The sequence below is a fragment of the Myxocyprinus asiaticus genome, chromosome 16 (genome assembly GCF_019703515.2).
Source record: "Myxocyprinus asiaticus isolate MX2 ecotype Aquarium Trade chromosome 16, UBuf_Myxa_2, whole genome shotgun sequence".
In the NCBI taxonomy this organism is placed as follows: Eukaryota; Metazoa; Chordata; class Actinopteri; order Cypriniformes; family Catostomidae; genus Myxocyprinus; species Myxocyprinus asiaticus.
Window position 1 is genome coordinate 28633977 of NC_059359.1, and position 20329 is coordinate 28654305.

The 20329-nt window shown below is 39.2% G+C and overlaps 1 protein-coding gene across 2 annotated transcripts; it reads left to right on the forward strand.

Moving 5' to 3' along the window:
- Positions 1–11418: 11418 nt before the first annotated feature.
- Positions 11419–20312, forward strand: LOC127453973 (gamma-aminobutyric acid receptor-associated protein-like 1). Of its 2 annotated transcripts, XM_051720846.1 has the most exons (6): positions 11419–11620; positions 17481–17648; positions 18129–18218; positions 18376–18454; positions 18707–18825; positions 19795–20312. In XM_051720846.1, the coding sequence occupies exons 2-6, from the start codon at positions 17547–17549 to the stop codon at positions 19858–19860; spliced, it is 456 nt and encodes a 151-aa protein (XP_051576806.1). In that variant the 5' UTR covers positions 11419–11620; positions 17481–17546; the 3' UTR covers positions 19861–20312. The 2 variants fall into 2 exon arrangements, with proteins under 2 accessions (XP_051576806.1, XP_051576807.1); XM_051720847.1 differs by lacking the exon at positions 17481–17648 and having other exon boundaries at positions 11425–11620.
- The last annotated feature ends 17 nt before the right edge of the window (positions 20313–20329 follow it).

A 20329-nucleotide genomic window follows, 5' to 3' on the forward strand; every position in this document is an offset into this window, starting at 1 on the left:
GGTGTACTTTTAGTCTAATACTTTATGTTAATAATATATTAATATAATTATACATATTATATACTCTGCACCCATCTACTGAGGTACTTCAACTTGGGAATTAACATTCCTTGCGTTTGAACATCATATTTACGGGCAAATTGGCGTAATTTTTTAGACATTTCCGTTGAAGCAAAGTATTGTGGGTTGTGAGTGCCTATGAAGGATACACCTCATACATCCTCTGAATTCCCATGAAAGAAGGCCGCATTCAAAGTGTCCTACTCGCTTTTATGAAAGGAGACAGCCTCGATGACGTATGCGGCCAACAAATGTGACCCCCGGAGGACGCATCCTTCCAAACGAGACACAGCCATACACTTTGTTAGTATTTGGTAGCATTGCCTTTAAATTGTTAAACTTGGATCAAACTTTTGCCTAGCCTTCCACAAGCTTCTCACAATAAGTTGCTGGAATTTTGGCCCATTCCTCCAGACAGAACTGGTGTAACCGTGTCAGGTTTGTAGGCCTCCTTGCTTGCACACACTTTTTTCAGTTCTGCCCACAAATTATCTATCGGATTGAGGTCAGGGCTTTGTGATTGTGTCATGTGTATTCTGTTGATTCATGTCTTTTATTTTGAAATTCTAGTTCCTGTTTCATGTCATGTGTTCCTGTTTCCCTTGTCATGTGATTTCTGTTTTCCCTCCATGTTCATGTGTCATGTTTTCATTGGTTTATTGTTTAATTATCTTGTTATCAGTTCTGTTTGTTCATTGGTTTATGTTCTCCCATGTCTTGTATTTAAGCCCTCATGTTTGCATTGTCTATTTGTGGAGTATTGAATGTTATCGGATGTGTTGGTCAAGCCATGGTCAAGCCATGGTCAAGCCATGGTCAAGCCATGGTCAAGCCATGGTCAAGCCATGGTCAAGCCATGGTCAAGCCATGGTCAAAGTCCAGTCTCATGTTATGATTGCTTCATGTTTGTAGTCAGGGTTATTGGTTTTCACGGTCTCTAAATAAACTGCACTTGGGTTCTTCATCTTTACGTCCTCGTCATCGTCATCATTGTCAGCAGTTCCAGCCAACATACGTTACAGAATTCTCCACCTCCCATGGACCCAGCGGTTTTGCTTCTGCGCTTACGTCAGGGGAATCGTCCTCTGGAGGACTATGTTGAGGACTTCTGCGGTCTAGCCAGCCAGGTGGACTTTGATGAGGTTGCCCTCAAGGGTTGTTTTAGATTTGGACTGAATGAGTCCATTTCTTTTTTGATGCCTGGCAATCGCAGTTCCCTCAGCCTGGCTTGATATATCGACCTCGCCCTTCGATTCATCGGTTCCCCGTTCACTGTGGGGGAGGCGGATCCCGAGCCAGAGTTCCACGACACGGCCGCCGCCGAGCCAGAGTTCCACGTCACGGCCGCCTCCGAGCCAGAGTTCCACGTCACAGCGACGCCTCAGCCTGCTCCATGCCATGTCACAGCAACGCCTGCTCCATGCCACGTCACAGCGACGCCTCCGCCTGCTCCATGCCACGTCACAGCGACGTCCCTCGACATTGCCTCAGCTCGGCATTCCCTCGGCTCCACTACGGTCCTTCAGCCTGTCGGCTGTGCCGGGGTCCCTCGTCCCTCTGGCTCCTCCTTGGTCTGTCAGTCACCTGGCTCCGCTTTGGCTCTACGATCCCTCAGCTCTGCCTTGCTCCTTCGAGCCTCTAGCACCGCCTTGGTCCTCCCTGCCATCGGCTCCACCCTGGCCCTTCGAGTCTTTGGCTACTCTCCGGGCACCATGTTCCATGGCTCCGCCCCTCAAGCCTCTCACGGCTCCGCCTTCCATGGCTCTGCCCCTCGAGCCTCTCATGGCTCCACCCCCCACGGACTTTGCCTTGGTCCCATGCCCCTCGCCCTTTCTCGCCACACCACGCCCCACGCCTCAAGACACCCCCCCCACTCCCTACAGAACTTTGAATTTATGTCATGTTTTACGTGTTTTGTTTATGTGTTGGGGTGTCAGGAGCCACCCCTTAGTGGGGGGATATGTCATGTGTATTCTGTTGATTCATGTCTTTTATTTTGAAATTCTAGTTCCTGTTTCATGTCATGTGTTCTTGTTTCCCTTGTCATGTGATTTCTGTTTTCCCTCCCATGTCCATGTGTCATGTTTTCATTGGTTTATTGTTTAATTATCTTGTTATCAGTTCTGTTTGTTCATTGGTTTATGTTCTCCCATGTCTTGTATTTAAGCCCTCATGTTTGCATCGTCTATTTGTGGAGTATTGAATGTTATCGGATGTGTTTGTCAAGTCAAGTCAAGTCTAGTCAGGTTATAGTCCAGTCTCATGTTATGATTGCTTCATGTTTGTAGTCAGGGTTATTGGTTTTCACGGTCTCTAAATAAACTGCACTTGGGTTCTTCATCTTTACGTCCTTGTCATCGTCATTATTGTCAGCAGTTCCAGCCAACATACGTTACAGATTGCCACTCCAGTACCTTGACTTTGTTGTCCTTAAGCCATTTTGCCACAACTTTGGAGGTATGCGTGGGGTCAGTCCATTTGCAAGACCAATTTGTGACTGAGCTTTAAATTACTGGCTGATGTTGCTTTAATATATCCACATAATTTTCCTTCCTCGTGATGCCATCTATTTTGTGAAGTGCACCAGTCGCTCCTGAAGCAAAGAACCCCCACAACACGATGCTGCCACCCCCATGCTTCACGGTTGGGATGGTGTTCTTTGGCTTGCAAGCCTCACGCTTTTTGCTCCAAGCATAACAGTGGTCATAATGGCTAGACAGTTCAATTTTTGTTTCATCAGACCAGAGGATATTTCTCCAAAAAGTAAGATATTTATCCCCTGTGCACTTGCAAACTGTAGTCTGGCTTTTTAATGGTGGTTTTGGAGCAGTGGCTTCTTCCTTGCTGAACAGCGTTTCAAGTTATATCGACGTAGGACTCATTTTACTGTGGATATAGATACTTGTCTACCTGTTTCCTCCAGCATCTTCACAAGGTCCTTTGCTGTTGTTCTGGGATTGACTTGCACTTTTTGCACCAAACTACGTTAATCTCTAGGAGACCGAATGCGTCTCCTTCCTGAGTGGTATGATTGCTGCATGGTCCCATTGTGTTTATGCTTGTACACTATTATTTGAACAGATGAACGTGGTACCTTCAGCCATTTGGAAATTGCTCCCAAGGATGAACCAGACTTGTGGAGGTCCACAATTTTTGTTTCTGAGATTTTCTGATTTATTTTGATTTTCCATGATGTCAAGCAAAGAGGCACTGAGTTTGAAGGTAGGCCTTAAAATACATCCACAGGTACACCTCCAATTCAGTACATCTCCTATCAGAAGCTAATTGGTTAATTGTCTAAAGGAATGACATAATTTTCTGGATTTTTTCAAGCTGCTTAAAGGCACAGTTAACTTAGTGTATGTAAACTTCTGACCCACTGGAATTATGATATAGGCAATTAAAAGTGAAACAATCTGTCTGTAAACAATTGTTGGAAAAATTACTCGTGTCATTCACAAAGTAGATGTCCTAAATGACTTGCCAAAACTATAGTTTGCTAATAATAAACCTGTGAAGTGGTTAAAAAATATGTTTTAATGACTTCATCCTAAGTGTATGCAAACTTCTGACTTCAAATGTATGTACAAATGTAAAAATGTAAATAGGCTAATGTCATTATAAAGGTTAGTCATAAACAATAATTTATTTAGCCTACTCATTTGTACCTCCTTAACTAAAAATCGGATACTAGTGGATCGCAGTCTAGCAATCATGCATGGTTGTTCCTTTGTGCATCACCCTAGATGTCCATTGTATGCATCATTTTCTGGGGTAGTCTATATGAACTGTGGTGCCACAGCATAATAATGACTGGCAACTTGCAAATATAAGACAATTAGTCCCTCAACTAAACCTTTCACTTGCATGACAGGGTTTTTAAAACAATTCACTCCCTTCTGAGCAGGACGAATCAACCCTTTTTCAATAATATACATTTGCATTTACATGTATTATCTTGGCTGATGCTTTGTTACAAATGTGTACATGCACTGAGTTGCAACAAAGTTGTTATTGTTAAAAGATGTGGTCCTCCATTTAAATGATGAAACGTACTCGTTTCTTAATTTACACGACAGGCAGAGAATAGTTTAATATTTTATTTTTTAACTGTTTGGGCTAGTAAGTATATCTATTGTTATAGACAGACGGCTTGAAAATTTTCACTCATGTGAAGTATAGTGTAGTATAGTATAGTATAGCATAGTAAAATGTAGTATAGTTTAGTATAGCATAGATGATGTAGTATAGTAGCATATTATAATGTAGTAAGGTATAGTATAGTACAGTATAGTATAGTAGTAGACTAGTATATTTTCAGAGGGGTCATGTTTTTATTTTTTGGGTAATTCCTGGGATTCAGTAATATTTCAACTTTTTTTTAAAAAACTCTGAATACTCCACAATATTCGGCACATATTTAACCTCCAACAGATCATATTTTCCCACCTTAGGCATTAAAGCCCTTTTATTATTTTTTGCTTTTTCCAGATTTTGACAACTTTTGTTCTCAACCACATCACTGACAAAATGGAATTGGTTTGAAAAAGATTTTATACAATACTTGTTATAAAACAAACATATATCTACTGCTCATGTGTCCCTCATACTTATTTACAGACTACAAATATACACTCACTGAGCACTTTATTAGGAACACTATGGTCCTAATAAAGTCCCAACATAGTCTTCTGCTGTTGTAGCCCATCAGCCTCAAGATTCGACATGTTGTGCATTCTGAGATGCTATTCTGCTCACTACAATTGTACAGAGTGGTTATCTGAGTTACCAAAGACTTTCTGTCAGCTCAAACCAGTCTGGCCATTCTTTGTTGACCTCTCTCATCAACAAGGCGTTTCCATCTGCAGAACTGGCACTCACTGGATGTTTTTTGTTTTTGGCACCATTTTGAGTAAGCTCTAGAGCAGGGGTCGGGAACCTTTTTGACATGGAGTGCGTTGTGTGGAATCTTTAATATTCCTTATATTATGTAATACATTTTTCAAAATCACGCATAGGGCACGCAAGCAACAGCGAGAGAGGAGCAGGCTATTTTATTAATATGAAGTTTTTCGCACCTGCATTCCAATCTACATGTTGATGCAATCCTTCCTCATGATCATGCAGCATGTTTTCATCAACTGAATGGGAGGATAAACACTTTTAAAGACATTTGCACATCACAAGCCAATCAACTATTCAGCCCTTTTTGGTGAATCGCACTTGCAAAATCCTAAAATTTATTTATTAAATTTATTTCCAAATTTAATTTAGATTTTGAATAGACTTGAAAAGATTTTGAATCCCACAATGTGGGTTTATGTTTTCTCTTTTAATCGTTTAATGTAATTTTGAGTGTGACCATGGTTTAAGGAGAGTGTACCCAGTAGTGTAGTCTAGGGCAGCGTTTCTTAAACTAGGGTCCATAGACCCCCGGGGGTCCTTTTCAAATAGCCAGGGGGTCCGTGGAAAATCCCTGAATTGTGAACATTGTGTTGCAATGTTGTAATCAAATAAGCAATAAAAAGCAATAAAAAAAAAAAAAAAAAAAAATACTCAATTTAAAGCTTTTGACTAGTATAAAAATAGGACATAACAGAAGTTTAGAACAATGTATTCAAACACCCAATTAAAAAAGTTGGAACAGGGGAAATCCAGTTATTCCCATGGTAACAGCCACAGCAACTTCTCTGATTGGTGAATGAATCTCGCTTCTAGATGACTCGAGGGGAATTACACATGTTATTTACAGGAGTTTCTGTGGATGACAGTGGACAATATCCATCATACATTGAGACATGGAGCTGTTACTTCATCCAGTAAAAAAAGAGAAGGGGTTTAATGACGTCTATTTCAAGTTATATCGACCACAATGAGCGTGAATATTCACAAGCCACAGCTGACCAGCACTGGATTAGCAAGGTCCCCGTTTCTGACTGTATATAGCCTATTGTGGCAGGGCGGAGGGCGGGGCCGGGTCGTGATTCTGCACACCTGGCCCCTAATTAGGCTGAGGAAGCCCGAGAGGGATAAAGGTGACCGGAGACGGCAGTGTGACAGAGAGAGAGAGAGTTACGGGTTGCTGCCCGACACCTGTGTGTGTCTTTTGGTTCAGTTTATTATTAAAATATTATTTCTATTATCAAGCCGTTTCTCGCCTCCTCCTTTCCACTGAGAGTGTTACACCTACTTATAATTATTTTGATTAATCTTGCTAGATAAAGTATGCTACTGTCATATTATAAGTTTGTATAATATGACGATTGACGGTCCAGCTTCTTGTCAAATGTGATAATATTTCCTAACATGGTTACCATGACTTTAACCATACGATCTGCCTAATAGTGGCCAATATTAGTTCATTTCATTATTTTTGCAGTATATAACTTTCCACTTCAGTATAACTGTCATTTACGTGAATATAAATCACATCACGAATGGAAGAGAGAGCCTTTATAATGTAGGAATATGAGAACTTTTAATTTTCCTTTATTTTTTTCCTTTTATTTGCAGAAAAGCAAAAAGTGACAGTTAAAAACAACATGATCATTTGACACAATGAATAATGATTAAATTGTGTTATTGTTTCATAACTGTTGTTTAATTATGAAAAAAAAATATGATATTATAGTAACAAATAAAAACGAATGAATCAATAATCAACTGTTTATTTTTCTTCAGAAGAATATGGGACTTTCCCCATGCTTTGACTAGGAGAAAATTATCATAATTTCTGAAAAAATAAGTAGTTTGAGCTTCGTAGTGTTGTCGATGATGTTTCTTCGCCCTGCGGATGGCGCTAAAAACAGAAATGAGCAACGGACTGTCTCTAAAACTTCATTTTATTGTGTTTGTTCTTGCCCTCTTTGATATGAATGTGCTGTATTTCTCATTTGTAAATTGCTGTACAATGGCTGGATGTAAGTCAAAGTTAAGTTTATTTAAGCAGTGTAGACCAAAATGCTGTACATTAAGTGTACATCAAAAACAATAACACATTCTTACAATCTTATTAAAACACAATGGAATAAAACATTTCCAAGCATAAAACCAAATGCATGCTTGTCCATTCTGCAAGCTTCATATGTATTAAAACATATTGGAACTCATTACTGTGATCTTTTTTATACTTTTAGTAAATAATACAGTGCATCTGGAAAGTATTCACAGCGCTTCACTTTTTCCACATTTTGTTATGTTACAGCCTTATTCCAAAATGGATTAAATTCATTATTTTCCTCAAAATTCTACAAACAATACCCCATAATGACAATGTGAAAGAAGTTTGTTTGAAATCTTTGCAAATTTATTAAAAATAAAAAACAAAACAAATCACATGTACATAAGTATTCACAGCCTTTGCTCAATACTTTGTTGAAGCACCTTTGGCACCAATTACAGCCTCAAGTCTTTTTGAGTATGGTGCTACAAGCTTGGCACACCTATTTTTGGGCAGTTTTTCCCATTCTTCTTTGCAGGACCTCTCAAGCTCCATCAGGTTGGATGGGGAGCGTCGGTGCACAGCCATTTTCAGATCTCTCCAGAGATGTTCAATCGGGTTCAAGTCTGGGCTCTGGCTGGGCCGCTCAAGGACATTCACAGAGTTGTCCCAGAGCCACTCCTTTGTTATCTTGGCTGTGTGCTTAGTGTCGTTGTCCTGTTGGACGATGAACCGTCGCCCCAGTCTGAGGTCCAGAGCACTCTGGAGCAGGTTTTCATCAAGGATGTCTCTGTACATTGTTGCATTCATCTTTCCCTCATCCTGACTGGTCTCCCAGTTCCTGCCGCTGAAAAACATCCCCACTGCATGATGCTGCCACCACCATGCTTCACTGTAGGGATGGTATTGGCCAGGTGATGAGCGGTGCCTGGTTTCCTCCAGACATGACGCTTGCCATTCAGGCCAAAGAGTTCAATCTTTGTTTCTTATGGTCTGAGAGTCCTTCAGGTGCCTTTTGGCAAACTCCAGGCGGGCTGTCATGTGCCTTTTACTGAGGAGTGGCTTCCGTCTGGCCACTCTACCATACAGGCCTGATTGGTGGAGTGCTGCAGAGATGGTTGTTCTTCTGGAAGGTTCTCATCTCTCCACAGAGAAATGCTGGATCTCTGTCAGAGTGACCATCGGGTTCTTGGTCACGTCCCTGACTAAGGCCCTTCACCCCCGATCGCTCAGTTTGGCCAGGCGGCCAGCTCTAGGAAGAGTCCTGGTGGTTCCAAACTTCTTCCATTTACGGATAATGGAGGCCACCGTGCTCATTGGGACCTTCAGTGCTGCAGAAATTTTTCTGTAACCTTCCCCAGATCTGTGCCTTGATACAATCCTGTCTCGGAGGTCTTCAGACAATTCCTTGGACTTCATGGCTTGGTTTGTGCTCTGACATGCACTGTTAACTGTGGGACCTTATATAGACAGGTGTGTGCCTTTCCAAATCATGTCCAATCAACTGAATTTACCACACCTGGGCTCCAATCAAGTTGTAGAAACATCTCTAGGATGATCAGTGGAAACAGGATGCACCTGAGCTCAATTTTGAGTGTCATGGCAAAGGCTGTGAATACTTATGTACATGTGATTTTTATTTTCTTTTTTATTTTTAATAAATTTGCAAAGATTTCAAAGAAACTTCTTTCACATTGTCATTATGGGGTATTGTTTGTAGAATTTTGAGGAAAATAATGAATTTAATCCATTTTGCAATAAGGCTGTAACATAACAAAATGTGGAAAAAGTGAAGCGCTGTGAATACTTTCCGGATGCACTGTATCAATGGCCAGTGTGCACTCCTTACCCTCGCTGGGGGAGGGGCTGCAACATTCTCCATGGACCATTATCTGATGCTCCGCGGGACATGGCATCATTATCATCGTCAGACCCTGCGAATACCACAACACCGTGCTCATTCATAGAGGGCCGGAGGTCGTCACGTGCGTACTGCACTGGCAAAGACGCTGCATGGCAAGATCCTCCTCGAGTTCTTCCATCTCTACCTCACGGCCCCACCGTGCTTCCTCATGTGGTCCGGGCACGGGAGGCGGAATCATCCCTCAGAACAAGAGCGACCCTAGAGTGGAGCGTCTTGAGACTCATGTCCTCACAGTGAGGGCAGTATGTACCCATGAGAGCTGATTTGGCGTGGGTGTTGCCCAGGCAGCGAACGCAGCTCTCATGTTGGTCTGACGGAGCGATGGCTCACAGGAACACTTGCGATATGACATCTTTAAAAAGACGCGTACACAGAAGCGGCTCTTTTATGTGTATTTTACGTCACTTGGACAGATTTATATTATATATATTGAAAGGAAACAACTCCTGCCTGGATGCTCCGGGAAGTGGGTAGATGTCTCGCTGAGCGAAGAACCCGATCCGGCGGCGAGGAGGAGAGACTTCTTCACCGGAACATAGAGGGGGTGGGTGAATCTTCGCTGCAGGTGCTGGACTCAGGCGAAGAACATCTTAATGCATCTGCAGTAGTGATGGGAAGATTGGATCATTTTACTGACTTGAATCTAGTTCGAGTCTCGTTCAGCAAAATGAACAAATCTATTCAAGTCATTTCGTTCATTTGAGCAGAATTAAATTAAAATGTTACATTTTCAATAGCCAAATCCCCCCAACACGTCTACTTATGCAAACTTTGATTATAGTCCCAATAAAGAAAAATTGATAATGCAGCCAAGGTTCACCTCTGGAATCTTCTTGTCCGAGTTGTTTGTTCGTTTGTCACGTGACAGCCGTATGTGCATAGCGGGGACCAGATGACTCGAGAGGTGAACTAATCATTTCTGTTTCCTGTGTGAGCAATGCATAGCGTATACGGTTGTCAAGTGACAAAAGAACGAATGACTCGGACCAAAAGAGTTGAAAGGTGAACTAATAATTTCTGTTTCCTGTACAGTGCCTATGCGGTTTTCACGTAACAAACAAATGGAGGTTGCGCAATGCACATGCGCAGCCAACACAAAATGAACTAATCACTCTCTGAGACTACTCGTTCTTCAGAGTCACATAGAAGATTCGTTCAAAATGAACGAGTCGTTCATGAACGACCCATAACTAGTCCGCAGGGAACCCTGTCCGCTGAAGGGTGTCCGTTGACAGCGAAGAGCGGGCTGATCAAGATGAGATTATCTGTCATAGTCAAAACGAGACGATGTCGGTCTTGAAGGAAGAAATTATGTTTGAGCGCCTGCTTATATAGGGCAAATGCGCACCTAAAGGGGCGGAGCTCAAACATCATTGCCAATCACAAGATTGGCGTTATGATACAAGGGCTTCAACTAGGTCGTGGAAAAGGGATTTTCCCCATAGCGTTCAAATGCAATGTCGAGTGAACTGAATCGATAGGGAACGTGATAATGTGAACATTACTACACTCATATGAGCTATACAATACTTAACAGTTTATTGCGTATTATGTATGTATTAGTTTATTAATTCAAGTACTTAATAAAGTATCAACAATTTTTATAGAAGCCTAATGAAAGCAACATTAATGAGACCTATTAATTTAAATACATATTTAACATCAAGTTACCATACCATGTTTCGTATTAGTGTACTGTACACCATGCCAGCATGAAACTTACCCTTTAATACATTTTGTAGGTGAACTGTTAAAAACAAAGGTGGTCAGCAGCAGTTTAAGAGAATCAGACATTAGTCAAAGCTTATAACGTATGCAGGGCCATAGCAAGGTATTCTGGGCCCCCTGACTGTATATGGGTCAGTCCTATTAAAAAAAAAAAATGATGTTTAGAATTTGTTGCGGGCCCCCCCTGAAACTGTGGGCCCCTTAGAATCGTTACCACCTTTCACCCCACTAGCTACGGCCCTGAATGTATGCAGTCACTGACTTTGCCAACAATCCACTTTAAAACTGGACAGAAAAATAACAAGTCTGAAAACAACCAACAGACTTACCAGAACAAATCATTCATTGTTACTTTTTAATTTGAAATAATAAGTGTTTCCAACTATTCTGATCAATATATACATTCACTACCAACTGAACAATCTGAGGAAACATCTTTGTAAGAGGAACCGATCATCCAATGTACGGCTTGGATTCGTTTAAAAACTGGGTAAAATAACAATATTGTCTCTGTCCTGTCTGTGTTGCTCTACCAGAATCACGTGTTGGTTTGTTTAGCCAAGATAAGGACATCAGGACACGTCAGACACGTAAGGCATTGGCCTAATTTTCCTTTATTTGGGTTGGTTAGACTGACCAAGGGCACATTTGAGCGACAGTTCAGATGCCTAATAGAATCACTGTAAACAAATGTAAACCCCGCCCACTTTCCTGCCTAAACGGTTAGGGGTGATGTCAGTATATTATTATGTGTCTTATTGGTCAATCCCCATAATAGGGCGGTACATTATTTGTTATTGTGGAGAAATGGGCCAGTCGACATCTTCAACATAGAAGGCGATTTATAACATTTAAAGTTTTTGCGTTTGTGAGACTAACATCATCACTTTGCTTATACGGGTATGAAATATTCGTCCAAGAAGGGAAGACAAGAATATTGATTCCTGAATCCATCAGTTGTATTAGAGGTAAGTTTTGTGTGTTTACCATAAGGGTTCATTAAGAAGTCCAGTCAACCGATTGCCGATTTTGTAAGGTTAGTTTACTAAATCTTGTAGATTTGTGGTCAATCAAAAGTTGAAACAAAAATCCAGTGGTCATCCGCGACAAATTCACTATTGTTCCCTGAATAGCAAGATCGTGTAATGCGAGAAGCGGGTGAGCTCGAGGAACAGCAGTTGTTATGGGCTCAGTTATCTCACTTTATCATGTCCTTCCTGATACCAGCAGGTTATTATTGTTTATTTCTAAACAACTAAAAGCTGAGTGTTTGGAAATTGTGCAGTACTACCGGCAGTAGTGGGAAGGACATATTGTCGCATTGCAGCACCATCACCAACGACAGTTATTGCACACAAAAGCCTGATACACGCTATAGCACTTTAAACTACAGGAAATCCGTACAAAATTACTGTGGCTGTACCATGGAATAGTGATGTATGTTTCAGATTATAAAAACTAGGGATGTCAAAGTACCGGTACCAAGTCAATACTTAAAAAAAGATGTAACGATAGTAGTACCGGTTACCAGTACTGAAGAACTACTGAAATTTTGGCATTATGAAAACCCTAATAAAACAATGGTACTGAATAATCATTCATATACCATGGTATTTCCACAAAGTAATTTATAGAATACCATGGAATTACCATAGTACAGGTCCAGAAAACAGAGGCATTTCCATAGTACCTTGTCCAAAAACCCTTGTAAAACCATGGTACTTTTATGTTAGTGAACATTCAGAGCAAGTGTGAAATCAGTTAAAGGGATAGTTCACCCAAAAAGTTAAATTCTCTCATCATTTACTTACCCTAATGCCATCCCAGATGTTTATGACTTCCTTTCTTCAGCAGAACACAAATTAAGATTTTTAGAAGAATATCTCAGCTCTGTAGGTCCATACAATGCAACCGAATGGTGACCAGACCCTTGAAGCTCCAAAAATAGCATAAAGGCAGCATAAAAGTAATCCATATGACTTCAGTGGTTAAATCTATATATGCAGAAGCGATATGACGGGTGTGGGTTAGAAACAGATCAAGATTTAAGTCCTTTTTTTACTCTATATTTCCAATTTCACTTTTACATCAGAAAGTCACACGTGGTGCCTGTTTAGTTTCACTTTCACTTCTAAAAGTGAAGGTGAAGATTTAGAGTAAAAAAGGACTTAAATACTGTTTCTTACCCACACTTATATCACTTATGAAGACACTGATTTAACCACTGGAGTCTTATGGATTACTTTTATGTTTCCTTTATGTGATTTTTGGAGCTTCATAGTAGAGCCCGACCGATATGGGATTTTTGAGACCGATACCAATTTTAGAGGGGGAAAATTCACAGATTACCGATATGGTGGCTGATATAGTTAATTTTTGAGCTGGAATGAAAACAGACCTTTTCTATGTGGATTGTGCACCAATGCAAAGGTACTCAGAAGGCTGCTTTCTTAAATATTTTTATCGAAGAATATTTTACATTATTATTATAAATTGTCAACAAATTCTAGAAATGAACACTGAGAAAATAAAGAATAAATAAAAATACAATAAATAGCTAAATAAACATCAGTACTGTATGTTTAGTATCAGTCAATGGCTGACCATTAAAATAAAGAATAAATTCAAATAAAATAAATAGCTAAATAAACATCAGTAGTACTGTTTAGTATCAGTAAAATGCTGACCATTTAAATAAATAATAAATAAAAATAAAATAAATAGCTAAATAAACATCAGTACTGTATGTTTAGTATCAGTCAATGGCTGACCATTAAAATAAAGAATAAATTCAAATAAAATAAATAGCTAAATAAACATCAGTAGTACTGTTTAGTATCAGTAAAATGCTGACCATTTAAATAAATAATAAATAAAAATAAAATAAATAGCTAAATAAACATCAGGGGCCGTTTGCACCAGCAATACGTACGTTATAACTTAGCCTAGTTGTGGCATAACATTTTTCCACTACTAAATATTTGAGCGTTGCACCATTAAACTTAGGTAGAACGTAACTCTACGTATAAACTAAATATTTACGGAAGCCTCTGACCACGAGTAATGGTTGGAATAAAAAGCAGACTCATTTAATGTCATCAATGAGCTCATGTTTTGGTTGACAGGCATCAGTCCTTTTGACATATATGATGATGTTGGCACTCGTTTACATTTACGAGAGAGAGAAAAAACGTACTTTTAAGCAGCTCTTCAGCATGAAACCGTTCTAACGGTGCCGTTTTTAGAGTGCATCACCCGGTGTCAAGTTTCAACACATTCAAAATATATATAGGATATTAAAATGAATAAATGTCTATTTTTCCAGCCTGTTGTATTAGAATTTTTTTATCACCACTCATTTATTTTAGATACAGTTCCAACAATATATACTATTTATTAAATCTACTTTTATTATGCATCCTATTTTAATGTCTGGAAACCACACTTTGAAATATTAAATTTTATAAATGCAATGACTGGAATTGTTTGGTTGAAGGGGGTACCAAACTGTGAATCCTGAACAAAACAGTTCGGTGAATACGTTTACACGCTGACAAGGTATGAAAGTAGCTACGTGATTAGCTATAAGCTCGTTGCCACGGAGAGTAAAAGATGGACTTTATTTACTTTCCAACATTGTGTCTCACCAACTAAGTAACAACATAGCATGAAATCAACACACACCACACACAATCCACCACCGCACCGTTGTCTGCTGAGCTGCAAAAAGATGCTCTGATGTTTACCTTTCAATCTGTTATATTACTGACTGCATTGACATACTATAGCTGGCTAACAGCATACAGATGTGATCAACATGAGTGACATGGTTGTCAGGGACAAGGTTAACATTATATTAGTTATATAAAATGATGGGGTCATTGTTTATTAACTTTCCAGTATGTATTTCACAAACTAGTTAGTAATTTACGGAGAAGACACCGCCTAACTCCGCCCTGTCTGAAGAGCCACCGTCAGTTCAGCTCTGTAAACAATGGAGTCGGAGCACGCTCTGCTGGACAAACTAAGTTATGAAACCAATTCTAAAGCATTGTTTTCTGCATTATATGTTCTGAAAAAAAAGTTTTCATATCTGCGCATATCGTTAAACATATATGGCAATACCGATATATATGCCGAAAGGCTAGTATAGGTCGACTGATACTACTTAAAAGTTCTGGTCACACTTGCAGTGTATGGACCTACAGAGCTGACATATTCTTCTAAAAATCTTTTTGTGATCTGCAGAAGAAAGTCATACACATCTAGGATGGCATGAGGGTTAGTAAATGAGAGAATTTTAAATTTTGGGTGAACTATTCCATTAAGGGCTTTAGTAGAAAAATACACATATATGTTTGTAAGTGGATGTCACATTAACAGAGAGAGAAGCAGGACCCAAACGCAGAGAAGCAATAATGTGGGCTTTATTTACAAAGAACAAAAATACAAACCAAAACACCTGCATGGGTTTAAAACAGAAACAGAATAATAAATGTAAACTCAAAAGCAGAAACCGTCTGAAGTATCACAGGAACAGGACAAGACTGACTGGATACGAAAACAGCACCAAAATATAATAACAAACGATTTGACACAGGACCACTGGTGGAGTGCCCTAATGGGCAACCTTCCAATGAAAAATTGTGATGCAGTGCCCCCTAGGGTGCCCCTATGTGTGAGGAAATGTGGTAAATTGCCCTCCAAGGTGCCCCATGTGCAAAAAAACATGATGAAGTGCCCTCTGGGTGCCCTTCCAGTGGATAAAATTTGATGCAGTGCACTAATGGGTGCCCTTCCAGTGGTAAAATTATGATGCAGTGCACTCATGGGTGCCCCATGTGTGAAGAAATGTGGTAAAGTGCCCTCTGGGTGCCCTTCTAGTGGAGGAAACATGATGAAGTGCCCTCTGGGTGCCCTTCCAGTGGTAAAATTATGATGCAGTGCCCTCATGGGTGCCCCTATGTGTGAGGAAATGTGGTAAAGTGCCCTCCAAGTTGCCCCTATGTGCAAAAAAACATGATGAAGTGCCCTCTGGGTGCCCTTCCAGTGGATAGAATTTGATGCAGTGCACTAATGGGTGCCCTTCCAGTGGAAAAATTGTGATGCAGTGCCCTCATGGGTGCCCCTATGTGTGAGGAAATGTGGTAAAGTGCCCTCCAAGGTGCCCCTATGTGCAAAACAACATGATGAAGTGCCCTTCCAGTGGAGAAAATGTGATGCAGTGCACTAATGGGTGCCCTTCCAGTAGAAAAATTGTGATGCAGTGCCCTCTAGGGTGCCCCTATGTGTGAGGAAATGTGGTAAAGTGCCCTCCAATATACACACAACTAAATATTTGAGCGTTACACCATTAAACTTAGGTAGGATGTAATCCTATGTATAAACTAAACCAGGAGTAACGGTTGGAATAAATAAGACTAATATTTTATGACATCAATGAGTTAATGTTTTGCGTGACAGGCATCAATCATTTCGACATACAGTATGATGTTGACATTTACGAGAGTGAAAACTTACTTTTAAGCGTCTCTTCAGCATGAAACCGTTCTAACGGTGCAGTTTTCAGGGTTCGTCGCCTGGTGTCAGGTTTCAACACATTAAAAATATATATATAGGATATTAAAATGAATAAGTGTCTTTTTCCAGCCTGTTGTATCGCCCCTTATGTAGTTTAGATACAGTTCCTATATATTGTTATTTACACAGGGCAAATATACTATTTATCAAATGTACTTTTATTACGTATCATATTTTAATGGGGATATAATTTATTACAGCTGACAGTTGTGTGAGAAAACAAGATTTGAACATCAACCGTAACAAGATCAAGCTAAAATTCACGACTGTTTAACACTTCTGTGTACAAATTTGAAGACTGCTTATTAGATAAATACAGTCATATTATGAGACTACGCATTACTTTACGGAGAGTTTACGACCTACTAGTTAAGTCTTGCCTTAAGAACAGGTGGTGCAACCAAATTAAGCACTGACTTAGTTACAAACTCTAGTAGTTACTAAGCCCTTAGTGTGAACTTTATGTCCCAACTTACGTGAGAATTTAGGCACAGCTGGTGCAACCCCACCCTGAAACACACGAGGGAAAACATGACACAGACATGACAATATGAGACAGTCAGGGGAGGGACAGTCAGACCCGACTGTGACGGTGGATGTAGTGCAAATGCAACCAGCAATGGTCTTTTGCACAGTAAACAAGCTATTTAGAGCACACACACAAAAAAACTACTAGGCCAGAGTGATTTTTGGTCCACTTTCTTTGCAACGGTATTGGACACATTTTCTAGTTTGGTTTGGCACACTCAGCCACTTGCAAACCCACTCTGAATTACATCATATGGACATGCTTTAATATGAAGCAAGCATTTTTATTCTGATAGAACTGGTGTGCATTTCTGCATTATGAAATGTCCCTCTGCAGCGCATGAGTGGCCCTAGGGAATGGTTAGACGACACCAGAACAAAACAAGCAGATATGCAGGCATCACAGTCATTAGAAGAATATCCAGTTTCACGGTTTTGAAAGATGCTAAAGCATTTTCCACGACCATCAGTGATGAAAGAATGATGTCACAAGTGTACAGTTAATCCTTTATGTACTACAGCTGGTAAACTTTGAGGCAAATGTCACTTAAAGACACTATAGTTGTGTGTTCTTTTTTGCGAGTTACCTGACCCAGGTATGTTGTTTCTTTATCAAATATACTGTCTGTATATAGTTCAGCTAATGCACTGATGGCACAGACCTAGGATGTAGTTTAAATATGCTCATACTGTTTCAAATTTGTTCATTTTATTTAACAGTGAATGACACCTTGTAGCACAAGTAATGTGTAGAAACAGTACTACTAGTCAGGACTCAAGACATACATGAACAACATCTGGACTGAGGGCAAAGGAGAGGAAGAGTCCCTGGTTGGATGGCAAGATGTCCAGAAAGTTTGCCTAAAAAGAATGTATTTTGTTAAACATGTGAGTGACTCATTCAGAGAATAAGTGGGTTTGAATCCATTAATGGCCATCTAGTATGGGATCTAAAAACCCTTCTGCTTGTTTTTGAATGTTAATACTACTTGATTTTGCACCCCAGTGTAATAAGTAGCAAATATAATATTATAACTATTGTAATCATATAATATTAACATGTCCATTCATTGTATTTTTGGGCTTTTTGCCTTTCAATTCATAGAGACAGAGTAGACAGGAGACGAGGGGAGAGTAGTGGGGGGAGTTGCTCAGAAAATGTCACAAGCCAGATTTGAAGTTGGGTCACCCGCGCATAAGCATTTTTATTTAAAAAAAATTTTTTTTGGCTCCTCCGGACTATTAGGGTGCAAATACCTGTGTTGTGCTACTTAAGTGCAAATAGATACTCCATTGATTTTAAGTATGACATTCTTTTTTTTTATTTTTATGTTTGTTGATATTATTGTTAATGTGTTTTGCTCACAGATGTCTAGCCAATATCAGCGAAGTGTTCCACTGGAGGTCAGAAGAGCAGAAGGGGAGAGAGTTCGTGCCAAACATCCGGATAAGATTCCGGTCAGTCTTATGGATGGAAACAACAATAACATCTGTTACATTTCAGCTTCATAATATTAAGAGGGTTCAGTGCATATACACTGAAGTGTCATATACAGTATCATTTGGAGAAGTGGAGATTGTAATGAGTGAATGTTTATTTTGTTTATGTTATTAGATAATTGTGGAGAGAGCTGCAAGATCCCGAGCTCCTGAACTTGACAAAAAGAAATATCTTGTTCCTTCAGACCTCACAGGTGACAACTCTTATTCCTTGTATCCTTCTGTTTGCTACTGAGTACATTGTTGATCCAATTATATTTATGAATTCACCAAATTGGAAACCAAATCAGCTCATGACTTACAGTAATTGTTATTTCTGACCATAAACTTCCTCAATCCTCTCTTCCTCTTGAGGAAGAAATGAAACTGTTTGCAATTTAATTTTGAAGTGAATAAATCAGTTTCTGTAAATCTGTCCCTCCACACCCTCCCTCTTTTTCCTCCAGTCGGTCAGCTTTGTTTTCTGATCAGACAACGGGTGTCTATGAGGCCAGAAGAAGCTCTCTTCTTTTTTGTAAAAAATTCCCTCCCTCCATCCAGTTCCCCACTTTCTGCAGTGTATGAGGTAATTCAAGCACCCTTTCGCTTCACTAGTGCTGAGAAGTATACACATATTTTTTTCCAGATTGATAATTATAAACCATCTGTTTACATATATCATTTTAGTAAGCTGTGCTTGATTTTTAGTGGACTAGAAAAGTGGCATGTTGTTATTGCAAAGCATATACATACACAATGCAGTTAAAGATGCTACAGCTAATACTAACTTAACACATTTAAAGAACTGTTAAAATTTGTACAGCCTTAAAATCACACAATGGCCATTATTATATGTTTACATTTAATCATTTAGCAGACACTTTTATCCAAAGTGACGATATATATATATATATATATATATATATATGGTGTTGTGTTGTTAGAATGTTTTTAAACATACCAAAGCCATATTGAAATTAACCAGAAAAACCACAAACCACTCCGCACTACTCTCAGTTGATTAAAGTTGTATGTTATTTTAGTAATATACACCAGCGTCAGAAATTAAGGGGGGCTCAGGGCAAACATGCCACCAAAAATGCCCCTGAAATTCAATATGTGGTGTCAAAAAAATGCCCTCTTAATGAATGAGTCTGTTTTTTGTTTGTAACATCTAATATAGTTCTTAATATGCTATTGTAGTCTTAATTATGCATATTATGGAATTAAATATCTAGAAAAAACTTCGTTGATTTAATTCTTTGGGTAGTCTTGAATTTGTATTAATGAATTGACATATTTGATAACAAAGTTTTTTTTTTTAATGGTTAGAAAAAAGTATTCCCTCTTAAAAAGGTAAAAAAAAAAAAACAAATGCCCTAAAAATCAAATCCAGCTGCAAAAATCCCCCCTTTATGTAAAAGTTAATTTCTGACACTGACAAACACTCTAAATTTGAGTCCTGTATGTAAAAGGAGGTTTGAGCAATAACACCTCACTGGGTTATTATTGACCATGTCTGATCTAAATGTTTCATCTCTGTCCATGTTTATAGGAACACCATGAGGAAGACCTGTTCCTGTATATGACATACAGTAATGAGAGTGTTTACGGTGCCTGAGACAGAGGATAAAAGGGATTAGAGAGAGAGAGAGAGAGATAATTGTTAAAGAAAGCAGGAGAAGGTTTTATATTTTATTTACCACTATTATCCCATGTTCAATACATTGTGCCCTACAGGAGGCATTGTTCTTAAGTGGGAACTAAAGGGTGCTGTTTGTGAATATCAGTATTTGGGGCAACTATAATGTTTTTCACTAAGCGGATTTATGACAGTAAAGCATTGTGTGTATAGTATTAAGATTACAAAAGAAGAGAAAAGAATAAATGGTCAAAAAATACAGCTGAATTTTGAAAATGCAGTGGTAGAGCAAGAAAGTATTCATTTCACCTTTCTCTCCCAGGAGCAAGTCATTTGTATTTAATTCAAATAAGTTTTTGTTCTTATTTTTCTTGTTTTGTAAAGTATTATCAATAGCTTTTGTGCATATAATAAATAAAATCTTAAAAGTGTCTCAGATTCACTTTTT

What these genes read in the sequence shown, in the direction of transcription:
- LOC127453973 (XM_051720846.1), top strand. Translation starts at nt 17,547, where the DNA reads ATGAACAACATCTGGACTGAGGGCAAAGGAGAGGAAGAGTCCCTGGTT. An exon ending in AACATCCGGATAAGATTCCG is followed by an intron (nt 18,219 to 18,375) that starts GTCAGTCTTATG and finishes TTATGTTATTAG; the next exon opens with ATAATTGTGGAGAGAGCTGC. An exon ending in TGTTCCTTCAGACCTCACAG is followed by an intron (nt 18,455 to 18,706) that starts GTGACAACTCTT and finishes TTTTTCCTCCAG; the next exon opens with TCGGTCAGCTTTGTTTTCTG.